General features: G+C 34.8%; 5 protein-coding genes across 5 annotated transcripts; 3 read left to right on the top strand and 2 right to left on the bottom strand.

The window, feature by feature from the left end:
* Positions 1–45: 45 nt before the first annotated feature.
* Positions 46–1846, top strand: LOC136346276 (mitochondrial cardiolipin hydrolase-like). The gene is made up of 2 exons (XM_066295303.1): positions 46–1331; positions 1400–1846. Exons 1-2 carry the CDS (start codon positions 905–907, stop codon positions 1684–1686), a joined length of 714 nt encoding a protein of 237 aa, XP_066151400.1. The 5' UTR covers positions 46–904; the 3' UTR covers positions 1687–1846.
* Positions 1847–2428: 582 nt separating this feature from the next.
* LOC136346275 (gastrulation defective protein 1 homolog) lies at positions 2429–6710 on the bottom strand. Its single transcript, XM_066295302.1, has 8 exons — positions 6370–6710; positions 5138–5453; positions 4636–4953; positions 4276–4447; positions 3919–4172; positions 3530–3732; positions 3080–3254; positions 2429–2963 (listed from the first exon to the last, which is right to left on the bottom strand). Exons 1-8 carry the CDS (start codon positions 6565–6567, stop codon positions 2713–2715), a joined length of 1887 nt encoding a protein of 628 aa, XP_066151399.1. The 5' UTR covers positions 6568–6710; the 3' UTR covers positions 2429–2712.
* A 318-nt stretch (positions 6711–7028) lies between these two features.
* On the top strand, positions 7029–8368 carry LOC136346166 (probable palmitoyltransferase ZDHHC24). Its single transcript, XM_066295100.1, has one exon. The coding sequence runs from the start codon at positions 7137–7139 to the stop codon at positions 7962–7964; it is 828 nt and encodes a 275-aa protein (XP_066151197.1). The 5' UTR covers positions 7029–7136; the 3' UTR covers positions 7965–8368.
* Positions 8002–10886, bottom strand: aft (adrift). The gene has a single exon (XM_066295099.1). The coding sequence runs from the start codon at positions 10387–10389 to the stop codon at positions 8497–8499; it is 1893 nt and encodes a 630-aa protein (XP_066151196.1). The 5' UTR covers positions 10390–10886; the 3' UTR covers positions 8002–8496.
* Positions 10887–11365: 479 nt separating this feature from the next.
* On the top strand, positions 11366–14019 carry LOC136346130 (peptide transporter family 1-like). The gene has a single exon (XM_066295028.1). It carries the CDS (start codon positions 11599–11601, stop codon positions 13696–13698), a length of 2100 nt encoding a protein of 699 aa, XP_066151125.1. The 5' UTR covers positions 11366–11598; the 3' UTR covers positions 13699–14019.
* The last annotated feature ends 130 nt before the right edge of the window (positions 14020–14149 follow it).

Consider the following 14149-nt stretch of genomic DNA (forward strand, 5'->3'; position numbering starts at 1 on the left):
AGTGTTTTTTTTTTCTACTGTTTATTTTATATCGAAACACAACAGGCCACGTTACCTTTTTAATACTTACCTACCTATAATTTGGTTTTTATTGTTGGGGCGCTGATCTAGATTATAATAATGAAAAACGGCTCTTAGAGACGAGATTTTAATTTCCAGGAAATGTACATTGGCTAACAACATGTTTCTAAATTAACTGCACGAAAACTCCTTGACTAATATGTTTTTATCGCCTTGATGCCACTAGTTCAACATTTAGATTCCGTATGGGTGCAACGTCGCATGTAGAGCGCACCCTCCTTTACGATATTCATCAAATTGCAGAGAATAGTTTTTTTTATGCTTATTTATCTTTACTAGTTTAGTATTTTTATGAAATAAACTTACGAAATTTCAAAAATAAATATCCCGTAATTCTAAAACTAACTATTACAAGCAGCGTTTAAATTTCAAAATTAGCATAGAGTCTCAACACTAATTAAAATGGGATATCATTGGAACAACAAATTTGAAATTTTCTTTTTGGGTCCGAATTTTAATGAACAAATGGGTAAGCGTACTCGGAGGAAATCTAGCGCAAATAAAAGCTAAATTTGCATCTAAATATGTACATAAAAACTGTGTCTAAACCTAAAACCTAACCTAACTTCAAAAAATGTAAAAAAAAACATTCTCAATTTCACCGGCAAATAGCCCCATTTTCATATGCTTTAAGCATCAGTTTTACTAAAAAACTGCAGCGATACGTACGCACTTTATTTTAAGTAATTCAGAAAACTAAAAAGACCCTTATATACTTCTTAAAGTAGTTTAGTTAATTTAGTAGCAGTAAGTTGGACCATCTAGCTGTATTGCTATTGTTTAAATAACAAACATTTCATCACGTACTTCTCACAAACTCTGCATGGACTACACTTTCCGAAAGGAGCTTTTAGTTTCTATTACAGTTGCTTCAATTTTAAGCCTTCCACTATTCTCCTTCTTCAAGCTTTACAAATCATGGCTGAGACAAAGAAAGATTTTCAAAGAGAAAATGCTATTTCACCAGAGACACAACTGTATTGTCACATACCGAACAAAAGGGGAGATTTCTGGTTGGCCAGGTGCCAAACATTCCCCCAAAGGAATAATAGACACTCTTTTCAATCCCATTATATATTTTATTCAAACAGCAAATGAATCTATAGATATTGCTGTTATGCTTGTGAATGTTCATGCAATTTTTGATGAGCTGAGCAAAGCCAAAAAGCGTGGGATTAAAATCAGGATTTTATGTAATTTTAGACATATTGAGTCAATGAAGAATGAAATTAGAAAACTTCAAGCTGACGGTGAGTCTAACAAAGATGAATTTGAATTTTAAATTGACTCTAGATATGTATCGCCTTATTTATTGTAGGTGTGGAATTTCAGTTTTTTGTCAGTGGCACTGGTTTAGATTCCATAATGCATCACAAATTTATTCTTAAAGATTATACTGAAGAGGGTGGTTTCTTATGTACAGGATCCTTAAATTTTAGTTCATCGTCAGTTGTTAACAATTATGAACATATTATTTTTCTGTCCTGTCATCATCTGGTATCAGTGTTTCAAACAAATTTTAACGAATGTTGGAAAAATTTTACCATCGACAATAAGGGACTTGTTAATAAAACCATACTAAAGGCTGCTGAAATAGAACTGTAAACTATTAGTTGCAAGATTGTTAGTTATAGGTCCTACCTAATTACATAAAGTTCTTTCATGTTTACATAGTACATTTTGTTTACATATGTATCAGATATGTGCATTTGATCTTAATATCTGCATTAAGACTGCGGATAATATAAAACATTGAGATTCTTAATTTGTCTCTATAAATATCCTAACAAAAATACACACACTTCTCAAGTTTTCCCAAACTTCTTGAAACATTACCACATACAAAACCAACAAAAAAAACATTGTTTCTTCGCGAATCTCACTCAAGACAACCTAAAGTTGAGTCGAGTCAATATATTTTCTTAAAAGAAGTTTGATAGGTATAGCCTTTAAGCAATGAGAGAGAATGGAGTAATAGTTTATGGAGTGAGATACTACGAATCTTCTGTTCTAATTTTGAAAGCGTATTCCTGATAATAATTTTAAGGATGAGAAGAGACAACTGTGATTCACCAATTTGTTTTGAAAAACCGTCAACTTTTTCGATATATGTTAGAATACAAATTGGATATCTGGGAAATATCAAATTTGACCAATAAATCAATCCTGATTAATCTTCTTCATAAAAACTAAAACTGAAATGCAAAAATCATTTCAGCATAACTTTAATGATCTTGCATTTTTTAGGATTTATGTTCTCTCAGAGTGTTTGATATGTTTCAAAATAATTTACTAAGTTGATTGTAGAAAGAGTTAATTTTAAAAAGGATAATAAAATACATTTAAATCTATTCAAATAATTTATTTAAATACCTATCTATCTAACAACATTGGTATATTATCGGTAAACTTACAATATACATAAATAACTCGTGATCCTTAAGCAAAACTTGCAATGGGCAGTCAACCGTAAACGTAAGACATTAATTAAACAATTTAGTATTTACCATTATACATCCAACTAACTGATGGACTAATCCCAGACATGTTTCTGATATTTCAACACCTACGCGAGGTTTTTTTAATGATCACTCCTTGCAATATTTCACTGAAGCAATACTCTTAATGAGTTTATGATAGTTTACTTTTCTTGGGATTCGGTTCCCCTTCGCCGCCCTCTTCTTGAGACGTGGACGCATATATGGTTTTCGGTTGCGTTTTCGCATAAGCAGGAGCAATCCAGTAGGGATTTTCTGCTGCGTCTTTAGCATACTTGAGAATTGCCTCTCTTGGGTCTTGATCATCGTCAACTCTTTTACTCAATCCCAAATTCCTTATTACGAAGCTGCTTAAAGTACCTCCACTTGACGCCACCCTACCACCTATAAAAAAAAGTAACTAAAAAAAAAAACGTTTTATGCTTGAAAAATGACAAAAAGTCATGTGATTCTGTGTATATTAAAAGAAAAATGTCCTATTTTTAAAGTGTGTTTCTTACCTTGGCCTGAGGTTATGGGAAGGTCCGGTCTCTTTGATTTCAATGGATCCAAACGATCTTTCTCCATTTGCTTCCTACTCGTTTTCCTCCTCTCTTGCCTGAACAAAGGCAAAGCATGTGGAGTAATTACTTGCTGGGTACTCATCACCTCCGAGTGCTGTGCTTTTCTGTGTTTCTTTAAATTATTTAATCATTTATTGTTTTGGCTGTTAATAAAGTTGGGACAATATTCCAAAACGGAATGCCAACCGAAATATGAGGCGAATTAACATAACGTTAAATAGCAATCGAAATCACTAATAATGTTTATGATTGGTTTTATACCAATTAAAATACACGAAATACAATCCTTGTTTCTCACATTTCTGAACACCTTTCGGAAAGTTTAACGTTCATTTAGCAAAATTACAAATCCCATAATCATTGCTTTAACAAATGGTAAATACCTACCTTTACAACACATAATGTGACACCTCTCATACTCTTACTTTCGTCATAAAAGCATTTCACAGTACCATCACCGTTCCCGACAAATATTTGATTTAATTTGGGGTGCCAGTTGAGTTTTATGGTATGCGATTGGGTGACTGGTACTGATTTCGCCAAGTTGAAAGTACTCGTCTCATAAAAGTTAATGTGACCAGTGGTTTCGCCTAAAAACAGAATGGAATATTGTAAGCGATCGTATAGTGGAGATATATTAAAATTTTTATTTTGCGACAATAATAATATTGGTTAGAGAGATTATTGCTATAGCATTAGACAACATATTCTTCTTGAATTCTTTTTCTTTGCTTTATTTATCAAGCAAAAAAATTTATAAGAATAATTCATCGTACCCCTTTTTAAGGACATGGCAGTAACCACCAAAGAATCATTAGGGCTGAAAATTGCATCTGTCGTATCATATCTTGCAAACAAGTTTCCTTTTGAGTGGACAGATTGTTTTAAATTTCTCAAATCCCACAATTTAAGCGTTTCATCTAAACTTCTAGTCAGTAAATTATCGCCTACATGGGAGTAAACTATACTTGAAATTTCCACTGGATCATGAGCTTTTCGGACTTGACTTACTGGTGCAACAGAAACTTTCCTACAATTAAAAAAAAAACTAATATAACAAAACACATGAACTTACTTTGTTGAAAGTGCTAAAAACAATAATTAAAAAATTAATGAGATGAAATTATTAATACCTTAAGTCCCACAATTGAATTGATCCATCATTACAACCACAAGCTACCACTTTCCCATCCCTGTGATAAGAAATTGCAGTTGGCGAAGTTTTTAAACCATTCTGAGCTCTGCATTTAATTATGTGTTTATGCTGTTTCCCTTCACCCCAAAAATCCCATGTCCGAACAGTACCTACACAGAAAGTTTACCAAAAAAGTTCAAACAAATCTTGGAAGCACAAAAAGAAAAGAAAAAAATATATTGATATATTATTTGCAATTAACACAAAAATGATATGTCACTTTAAAATTTACTGGAAAGTTCCAATGAATAGTTCCACCAAAAAAAAGGGGGGAAATGAAGTCATGAAATATACTTACCATCTGAACTGGTAGTCAAAAACTCTTCCTTTAACTGAGGATTAAATGAACCTGCCAACAGAGTGCCAGTATGTCCTTTTGTCCTTGCCATATCTGTGATGTACATATCTCCCTTTATTGTTTCTAATTTTTCAAAACCATCCCTATCAATAACCTTAGCTTGACTTGCACCTGATATAACTAGTAGAAGATCTCCAGTATTTGAGTAATGTAGGGCTCGAATAGGGTGATTTTCAGCTGGCTGTAACATTCTAAAACTGCGCAAGTTTGAATCCATGCCCGCAAAATCCCAAAAGCTGACTTCGTAGTCCACAGAACCTTAAAGAATATGAGTGGTTTTTCCAATGTTATCAAAAAGACAACAATTTAAGATAGCTACTGAAAGCAACATCACTGTCAATATTCTATATTTGTATATGCATTGTATGACATGGCTTTCAGCTATAATTCTAATATGCAAAAAGTTTTTAAATGAAAGAAAAACTAGGATAAAAATATCTACCTGATGCCAATCTAGCTCCACTTGGATCCAATGTAAGTGCAGTAACAGCTTTATTTCCATGCCTCATACTTGTGTTTGCCTGCAAGGGCATAAAATAATCATTGATGCTGACATCTTCAACATCACTATCGCTGTCACTAGAAGTCCCTTGCTCAGTCCTTGTAGCTGCCTCTTTTTTGAAACTATCAGGAAGGGGTGGTCCGATAAAATCATCCTCATCATCACTACTACTTTCAGCATCTTGTTCTGGTGGTTTATCTTCTTCCACTGTCTTTGTTAATTGTTTGGCTGTTTCTTTTACTTGGGTCATCAGTTCCTTTAATATGACATAGAAGTAAATATTTATTTACATAGTTAGAGAAAAAAGTGATGCTTTACCACACCTTGCTTACAGTTGATTGGCAATTAATTGCAGTAAAGACACTATATTTTTATATGTAATAATAAATGTTAAGTGCAATATTTTTCCTACAAGGGTATAAGTGATAACTTGATGCTGGAGAATATTAATTTAATTCATTTTGAGCTTGTGGCGGAGCTGGTAGCGGAGCAACTGTCAGGCTTGACAATGTGACGTACCCTAGGGTGACCCTTCGGTTCCCTAGGTACTCCAGAACCCGGTGAAAAATCTTCCCCTAGCACTTCCGGCAGGTCATTCTAGAACATTCTGCCGGAAGGGAAAAAAGAGCCTGGGTTAACCCGCACCTGCGCGGCCCCCTTTTTTTCTGGGTTTTTATAGCAGGGGATCTGGGAAGACTATAAAAAGGGCCCAACCAAGATTACAGAGCAAAGAGCGGATTCCGTTTGACTCTGATAATAAATGACCCACCAAATAGCGACCCAAAAAGCGCGATTACGAATAAATTGAGTTCGCTCAATTTTTCGTTGATTTTACGGGGTTTTTTAGTGGGTGAAACCCCACACAGGTTGGATGCACGGGCGCCAGTATCGTCTTCCGGCAAGATTTTTTATCCCCGGGGTCGCGTCCCAAAAAAAAAAAAAATCTCAAGAGCAGACACGGCGAGATAGGTTTTAAGTATCGTGCGAGATTTATTGTCTTCTTTCTTCACAATCATATTTGCGAGCTAATTTGTACAATATTTACATATTTACACAAGTGCTTAGTCTATTTCTACAACCTCCGTAAACGCAAGTCGGGTAGTGAAAGTGCCTAACTAGCAAACCTCCGACAAGCTCCCAAAGAGTCAGTCAGATATTCAATTAATACTTACCTGTATATCAAAAGTTTTTGCCTTTTTACCAAAACTAGCAATTCCCATAACATTTTTAATTTCTTGAGATTCTCTGTCATCTTCGAGGTTTTCTATAACTTTGGGAGGCCCAAAAGTACCGATAGTTCCAGTAGGTTTCACAGGAATTGGGTTTTTCCCAAAATGCCCACTGATTTTTCCGAATGAAATTTTTTTCATTTTGAAAACTCGAAACGAAGCAACAACAAATATGCGTAAATGATATCAATTATTGCTTTATTCCTTGCGAAAACCACATGAAAAGTTAAATTTTTAAGTTAAAACTCGCCAAGAGAACCATACAACTTGTCATAACGGAAACAAAAAAAAATTAAATAAATAATACACATAAATAAAAAGAAAAAACCAAGACCCATTGGCCATATTCAGCAGAGTCAACAGTTATCGTCTCTGCTAAATGCGTCCAAAAGCAATAACTAGGATAGTAATGTATTTATTAATTTAGATACCAATAAGTATTTTATTAAAATTCCTTTAATAAAAAGTCCGAGTAAGGAATCTAAAAAACTAATCAGTTTCATCTTTAATAAGGGTCAATTGTGAATTTAAAGTATCGAAAAAACTGTTTCCGCATCGGTGTAAAAACCGTGGAGAGGACTACTTCTTTGTAGATTATTTTCACGCCGCTACGGTGCAGTTGATACTTGACAAATGAGATTGATAAGAAAATGTAAATATTTGCCACAAAATTCAAAAGATTATTTATCATCAAAAAACTGGAAAGAAATATGGTAATTCGAAAAAAGATATATTCAAAGTCACTCGGTGATGCCTGTGTTACTACATTCATGTTTGCCATAATCCCAGTAATATATTATTTTGAGTTGTGGATAGTGCTACCCCGTTTCCATGAACCATGGGGCGTCACCTATATTTTCCACTTTCTTATGGGAAATTTTATCCTCCTAAACGTTTCTTCAAACTTAGTCGCCATTATCCTGACTGACACCAGCATTTCCGGAAAAATTTTACCATCAGATGTTGCAAAAAACTGGAGGTTTTGTTCAGTTTGCGAGACCTTGGCCCCTCCGCGGTCTTGGCACTGCCCCTCTTGCAACGCATGCATTTTAAAAAGGGATCATCATTGCATGTTTACAAGTTGCTGTATAGGACACAACAACCATAGATTTTTCCTAGTTTTTGTATTTTACATCTTTATTGCCACTTTATATTCAACAGTATTCAACATTCAATTTATTTACCACTATGTTAAGTTTGATTCATGGATTTCTGTAGTTAAAATAGTGTTTCCCTTAGCCACTTTGTTTTTAGAATGGACTGAAAACCAGCTGTATCTTTCCTTTATACTGATAGTTATGTTAGGATGCTTTTTTACAGCTGCATTGTTGGTTTATCAGTTGCGTTTAATATTAAATGGCTTAGTTACTTATGAGAGAAATGAAAAGTTGAGCATGTATGATCGGGGCAAACTTGACAATTTGAAAGTTGTCTTAGGGAAAAGGTGGATGCTGGTGTGGATTAGCCCTTTTATGGAAAGTGAGCTACCATGTGATGGAGTAATTTGGGAAACTAGCAATTCTATGAAAGCAAAATAATTTAATAAATGTATAAGAAAGTTAAATTAAAAAATACTCAGTTCTTAATATTTTTATATACAGATGTCTTTGGAACAAACTGTTTTACATATTTTACTGTTACCATTCATTTTGCTCTATTTTTGAGAATTTTTATCTCGTCAATATTAAATTATAAATGTTTTTTCTATATGGATTAAAAACAATACTTAGTAAGAGGAGTGATATATCCAACAGGGATAGTCCCTTTCTATAATGTTATATTTTGACTATTACTATATTTATTTTTTACAGTTCCATATACAAGGCGTTTCTTAAATATACGGCGCAAAGTTAAGAGATTTTCAAGTTAATATAAGAAAAAAGTTGTTACAAACATATGTCTAAACACTATACCATTATTAAATGGTGAAAATTGAATATGAGTTAATTCAGTTTGAGTATTTTTACCCAACAAATGAGAAGTAATTGTTTTTAATTTTGACTTAAAGAATATCATCTTAAGCTGGTTATCTATATTTAGAAGTCATCCTGTAAATATATAAAATGTGTTTTAACTAAATTCACCACTGTATTCTATTACTTTCTGTTCATAAATAGGAATTTGAAATGTGTTATACACATTTAAAAACTGAGTTACATAATTGAGATCATTACAAAACAAATTTGATGGAAACAAATTAATTATATCACAGTAAAATGTCCTATGACTAGTATTCTCATACACGTTTTCAAAGTCTGAAAGTAAATTATTGACAATATTTAATTTAGTTTCAATACAGGAGTAAAATAAGCACCAACCAGGTCCACAATATATAGTTTCAAATAAACTACCTATAATACACCACAGTGCTGCAAGAAAATGGGTATGAATTGGGATATTTATCAGGAATATATGTTTTCTATGCTGAATTGCAGTTTTAAAGGAAAATAACAACTTTTTTTGGTATAGATAATAAGGTGTTAATGTGAATGAGTTGATGTTGATGGTAATAACGCTTTTAGAAAGCTTGTTCATAGCTTTATTATATAAGCTCTCTGCTGTTCTTTTTCTGGTAATTTCATAATTTTTCAAATATAGCATTAGTTCATCTAAAACTTTTGTAGATGCAAAATTAGTAGTATTAACAAAATTAATTCTTTTTCCTAATTTAATACTTATATAGTCCAAAACATTGCAATCCTTAAGACACAGAATTTGTTTTATATTTGAGCGTTCTGATTGAAGTTTCCAATGGACATTGAAATATGGAACAATTCTGTATTTTTTGTTAATAGCACTTAACCTGTATATTTGTATGTAAAGGTTTGCAATTTGGATTTTGCAGTTATGTAAGTTATATTGGTCCTCTTCATTAGGGCATAGGTAGAAATGGATATTGTCATTTATTGTTGATATTTGTCTTTCCAAGAAAAAATTTGTACAAGCAGTGTTCACTTGATAAATGAAATTTTCTGGAATTTCCAATACTGAAAACATGGATAAATTTGGTTGGAAAAAACCATTGTGATATGGAATTGTTAAATTATGCCATAAGGGGCTTAACATATCAAATCCATTATATCCTAGACAAATAAGGTACACTTCAGAGTTGCCACTTTTTGATGTGGCAGGCTTAAATAAGAATGTTTTATCAAATGCACAATTTAACAGATATAGCAAGCACAAAGTGGAGTTTTCAAAAACTGTAAAAATCTTCAAAACAAAGGACCCTCTTTTCTCAAGAACTGCTAAGGCTGTCAATGTTTCACAATAATGCAGGAACCCCACTAATGTCTCCTGTTCTCCAGGATCAGACATACAGTTTATACTTCCATCTGCAGTCACTAAATTTACTTTACCTTTTGAATTAATTTTTCTCACTATATCTTCATGATTGTAATATTGCAGCAAGTCACCTGTTTCGTCCAGTCCAAAGAGCCAGTGATTTTGTGTGTGGCTAATTAGTCTATGATCTGCAATCATGTGAGAATGACTATTGCCTTCATAATAGGGGTTTAATGTATTTGCCTGCCATTCCCAAATAGTATCTGGATGGTTTTTGACTAAATAATGATTTAAAGCACACACAAAGGCTCCAGGAGCTTCACATAAATGTAGTGTTTTAAGATACTGCAAGTTATCATCAATAACTGGAAATTTATTTAATATTTCGTAAAATTTACACCAAGCTTGAGTCAAAAGTTCAGGCCGGATTTTCTTCTTCAACTGACCAATCACATATCCAGCTAGATCGCGTCTTTGAGTATGTGACGACCATTCGGCTAAGTCAAATTGACTCAGTTTGCCCTTCACGGTATTGAGTTCGCGTTTCATATCTTGAAGTTTTTGAATCTTAAAGGTGGGTGAGGAGTATACAGTTTCAGGCAACCTCCAGTCAGGGCTTTTTTGGAACTCGAACACTTTGTTGAATTGTGGATGGTTTTTTCCTGTTGATTTATGCATTTTCAAGGTTTTGAATATTATTTTTATGTTGTTGTAGGTCTAAAGTTTCCAGCAATTTCCAAAAATTTTTAGGTTAATGTTTTGTTGATTTCGTTATTACAAATGTAGATTTGTAATTAGGAATGTGAACAATTATCGATTAAGAAGGAATACTTGGTGTTTTACATTTCCTTCCAATTTGAAATTTCTCCACTTTTCATTGGAAACACCTCATGTTTTTCGATTTGGCCTGCAATTCTAGTCTAGACCGACGCTTTTGGGGTCTTTCATCTATCGGGTTATTATAATATTTTTTAAAGAGTATTTTCTATTAATATTTTGCAAGACAAACTAGTAGAAATTAATGAAAAGTAATTCATGGGTAGGTGAGAAAATATCCATATCCGTAGACGCACTAAATCCTACAGCACATAATACAAGTCAGGAACAACTACTACTGGTCTGTTGGCTCTTAAGTTTAGGAGCAGCTTATATTGATTACTTGTACTAATCACCAATTTCCGAATAAATGAATATCCGTGGATTATTATTATTTTTTTGTCTTGAATGTTGTAAAAGAGAAAGAGACTTTCTACTCTTCGGAGTCTTAACTCTAGAGAGTAGAAAGGGCGTACCTTGAGATGAGAGACCTATGAGTCCTTTGACATGGACGACTTGTCCAACATAGCAGAATCTTACTAACATGAAAACTGCGCAGAGCAGATGTAGACAGGCTTTTGAGACTCTGCCTGAAAGACCACCCAAAGGCATAAATCCTGTCCTGGATTCAACCATCACACTTGCCCACTCGAGTCCAACGTCACCTGGAATGGGAACTTCTCCGAGAAACACACTTCTCCACGAGGAGTTGGTCTCACTTAGGCGAATATACAGATCAATCAGTTCAAAATCAACGGGTTTGCATTGCATTTTTTTGACCCCGTATGGCGTTGAGACATTTTTTAAAGACGAGCGCTCGTCAATGGTTTCACGGAATTTCAGAATCTTTTTTGTTTTTGCAAACAAGGCAAGGCGAAATACGACCTCTGAAAAATGATCGAGAAAAGCACCCTTTTGACCATTTTTGTGGGTTCATTTTCGACCCATCCTCGATCATAGCTTTAATTTTTCTGCACATCAACATAATCAACGTCATTATTGATATAACGTTTAATTTCTTTCATTTACAACCTTACAGTCAGCTCAGCAAGTTTGAAAAGCCATTTGCAGATGAATTCAGACTCTACATATCCGACTGCAGTGTTCTGCATAATAGCTACCGAATTTTGTGGAAGATTTTCGTTATGCGGAATAAGAACAATTTTGTCGTTATATTTAAGAAACATACTGTTTTTCAGCGAGAATGCATCCACCGTAATCTATCACTTATTCATCATGTTGTGCCATACAATCCCGCTTATAGGAGCAATTTGCGCGGACAGTTTTTTCGGACGGTACAGGACAATCAGGAACTTTTCACTAATCTACTTGGCGGGGAACTTATTAATGTGTGTAGCCGCAGTGCCCATTTTGGATCATAATCCCATCGTCATTTCCATATTCGGGCTGGTACTTATAGCTGGAGGCACTGGGGGCCTTAAGCCTTGTGTGGCTGCATTTGGCGCTGAACAGTTCCGTATACCCGAGCAAAAGGCACTTTTGAAACATTTCTTCTCCATATTCTATTTCACTATAAACTTGGGAGGGTTCATTGGGATGATTGTGACCCCCGTAATGCGCAAGGTGGTGTACTGTTTTGGGGATGATACGTGTTATGCTGTAGGATTTGGATTTTCGGCTCTTTTGATGGTTTTAGCTATACTGTTGTTCATTTTGGGGAAACATTTTTATAAGGTGAACATCCCCAAACGAAATATAATGTTGGAGTTCGTTAAGTGTTCTTGGCACGCTGTAACTGAAAAATATCGCCGCCGCGGCCAACACCAAGAGCATTGGCTGGACTATTCCAAAGACAAGTTCGACTGGAGGTTGCTCCAGGACATGAAAGCAGTGTTTGCAGTATTTATGCTCTTTATCCCTTTACCCATATTTTGGTCCCTATTTGATCAACAAGGATCTAGATGGACCTTTCAAGCCGCACACATGGACGGTAATATTCTTGGTTTTCAAGTGGTTCCCGATCAAATGCAAGTGATGAACCCTGCCATGGTCCTTGCATTAATTCCAATTTTCGACAAATTCTTGTATCCATGTTTCGAGAGGGCACATTTTTTAACTAACCCCTTGCATCGCATGGTGATAGGGGGAATGACGGCTGGGCTAGCTTTCATAGCAGCAGGACTTCTAGAGCTTGTGCTGGAGAAAGATTATCCTGAGCTTCCAGAACGAAACCACGGTTCAGTAAATATAGTGAATACTTTGCCTTGTAGCATTATGATCTTCAATTCATTCAGTAAAATGGACCTTCTGGAGGCGGGCAGAATTTTGAAGATTGAAAGCGTTTGCCATAATCGAACACGATACGATTTAACGATTGAGGCTCCCTCAAAATGCGACAATATAGAGTTCTCAAGGGATTTCTTTAAAGTCAGTGCTTTTCTGGAAGAACTGCAGGAAGACACTTTTATTATTGCTATAAATGAAAAACTGGAAATTCAAGGCCACATGATAGATCCTATAGATTTCCAGACATCTATTACAGGGGCCCCAAAATTCCGAATAGATTTCATTAAAAACACGGATGTGTTACAGAACGTGAGCGTTTCACTTACAAGCAATTCAGGTCTGCAAGATGTTTACTTTGTAGGAGTTCCCCCTAAAGGATCGATCGTGACAGTGTCACCATACATTGAAATATCCCAAGGAGTCTACGGATGCGTTATAAGTAGCAACAGCAATAACAATCACTTCGCGCAACATTTTCACTTTGCAAACGGAGGCGTTTATTCCTTAATCATAGAAGAAAGTCACGGGAAAATTAGCTTTGTCAAGCTCTACACGATGTCGAAACCAAATCACGTTAACATAATGTGGCAAATTCCTCAGTACTTGCTAATTTCTATAGCCGAAATTATGTTTGGAGTTGCCGGACTGGAGTTCTGTTTCATACAAGCCCCAAAAAGCATGAAAACTGTTACGATAGCAGGATGGTACTTATCCACGGCCGTTGGAAATCTTCTGGTTATCGTGATAACCCAGATGGATCTATTTAAGAGTCAAGCTCATGAATTCTTCCTTTTTGCATTGCTTATTGTAGCAGATATGATGATTTTCATCGAGTTGATTTCGAGGTATCCGTGTGGGGTATCGGAAGTGGAAAGTTCAGCCCTCATTGTCGAGGACTCTGATGAAACACAACTAGAGGAATAATCTACGAATTTGTGTCAAATTTGAGCAAAATCGTATGAGTTATTGTAGAAGTAAAGGGGATTTGTTTAAAAACGCGATGTAGGCGTTTTAACGTGATTTCACCTTTAGCAACAGTATTGTTGTGGTAAAAATGTTGGCTGCTTCACGTTCCCCGACAGCTTAGCATTTTGTCTCGAAATTATAGATATTTAATGTCGCCCAAAATATCAATCGAGATCTTGCTGGATTAGGGGTAGCAATAAATTACACTTTTTTTTTCAATTTACAATTGTACTTTCGTCTCACTATTATTGTATTTATTAAATATTTTAGAAAATGCGAAATGAATAAAATATTTAAAAATGAATTGAATGGAGGACATAAATGTAATATAGAATGTGAATGAAAGAGTCCAAATAGACGATAACTCGGTCGGCCAATTTGTTGATTAGTTCGTTAGTTGGTGAACCAA

This window comes from Euwallacea fornicatus, chromosome 22 (assembly GCF_040115645.1).
Source record: "Euwallacea fornicatus isolate EFF26 chromosome 22, ASM4011564v1, whole genome shotgun sequence".
In the NCBI taxonomy this organism is placed as follows: domain Eukaryota; kingdom Metazoa; phylum Arthropoda; class Insecta; order Coleoptera; family Curculionidae; genus Euwallacea; species Euwallacea fornicatus.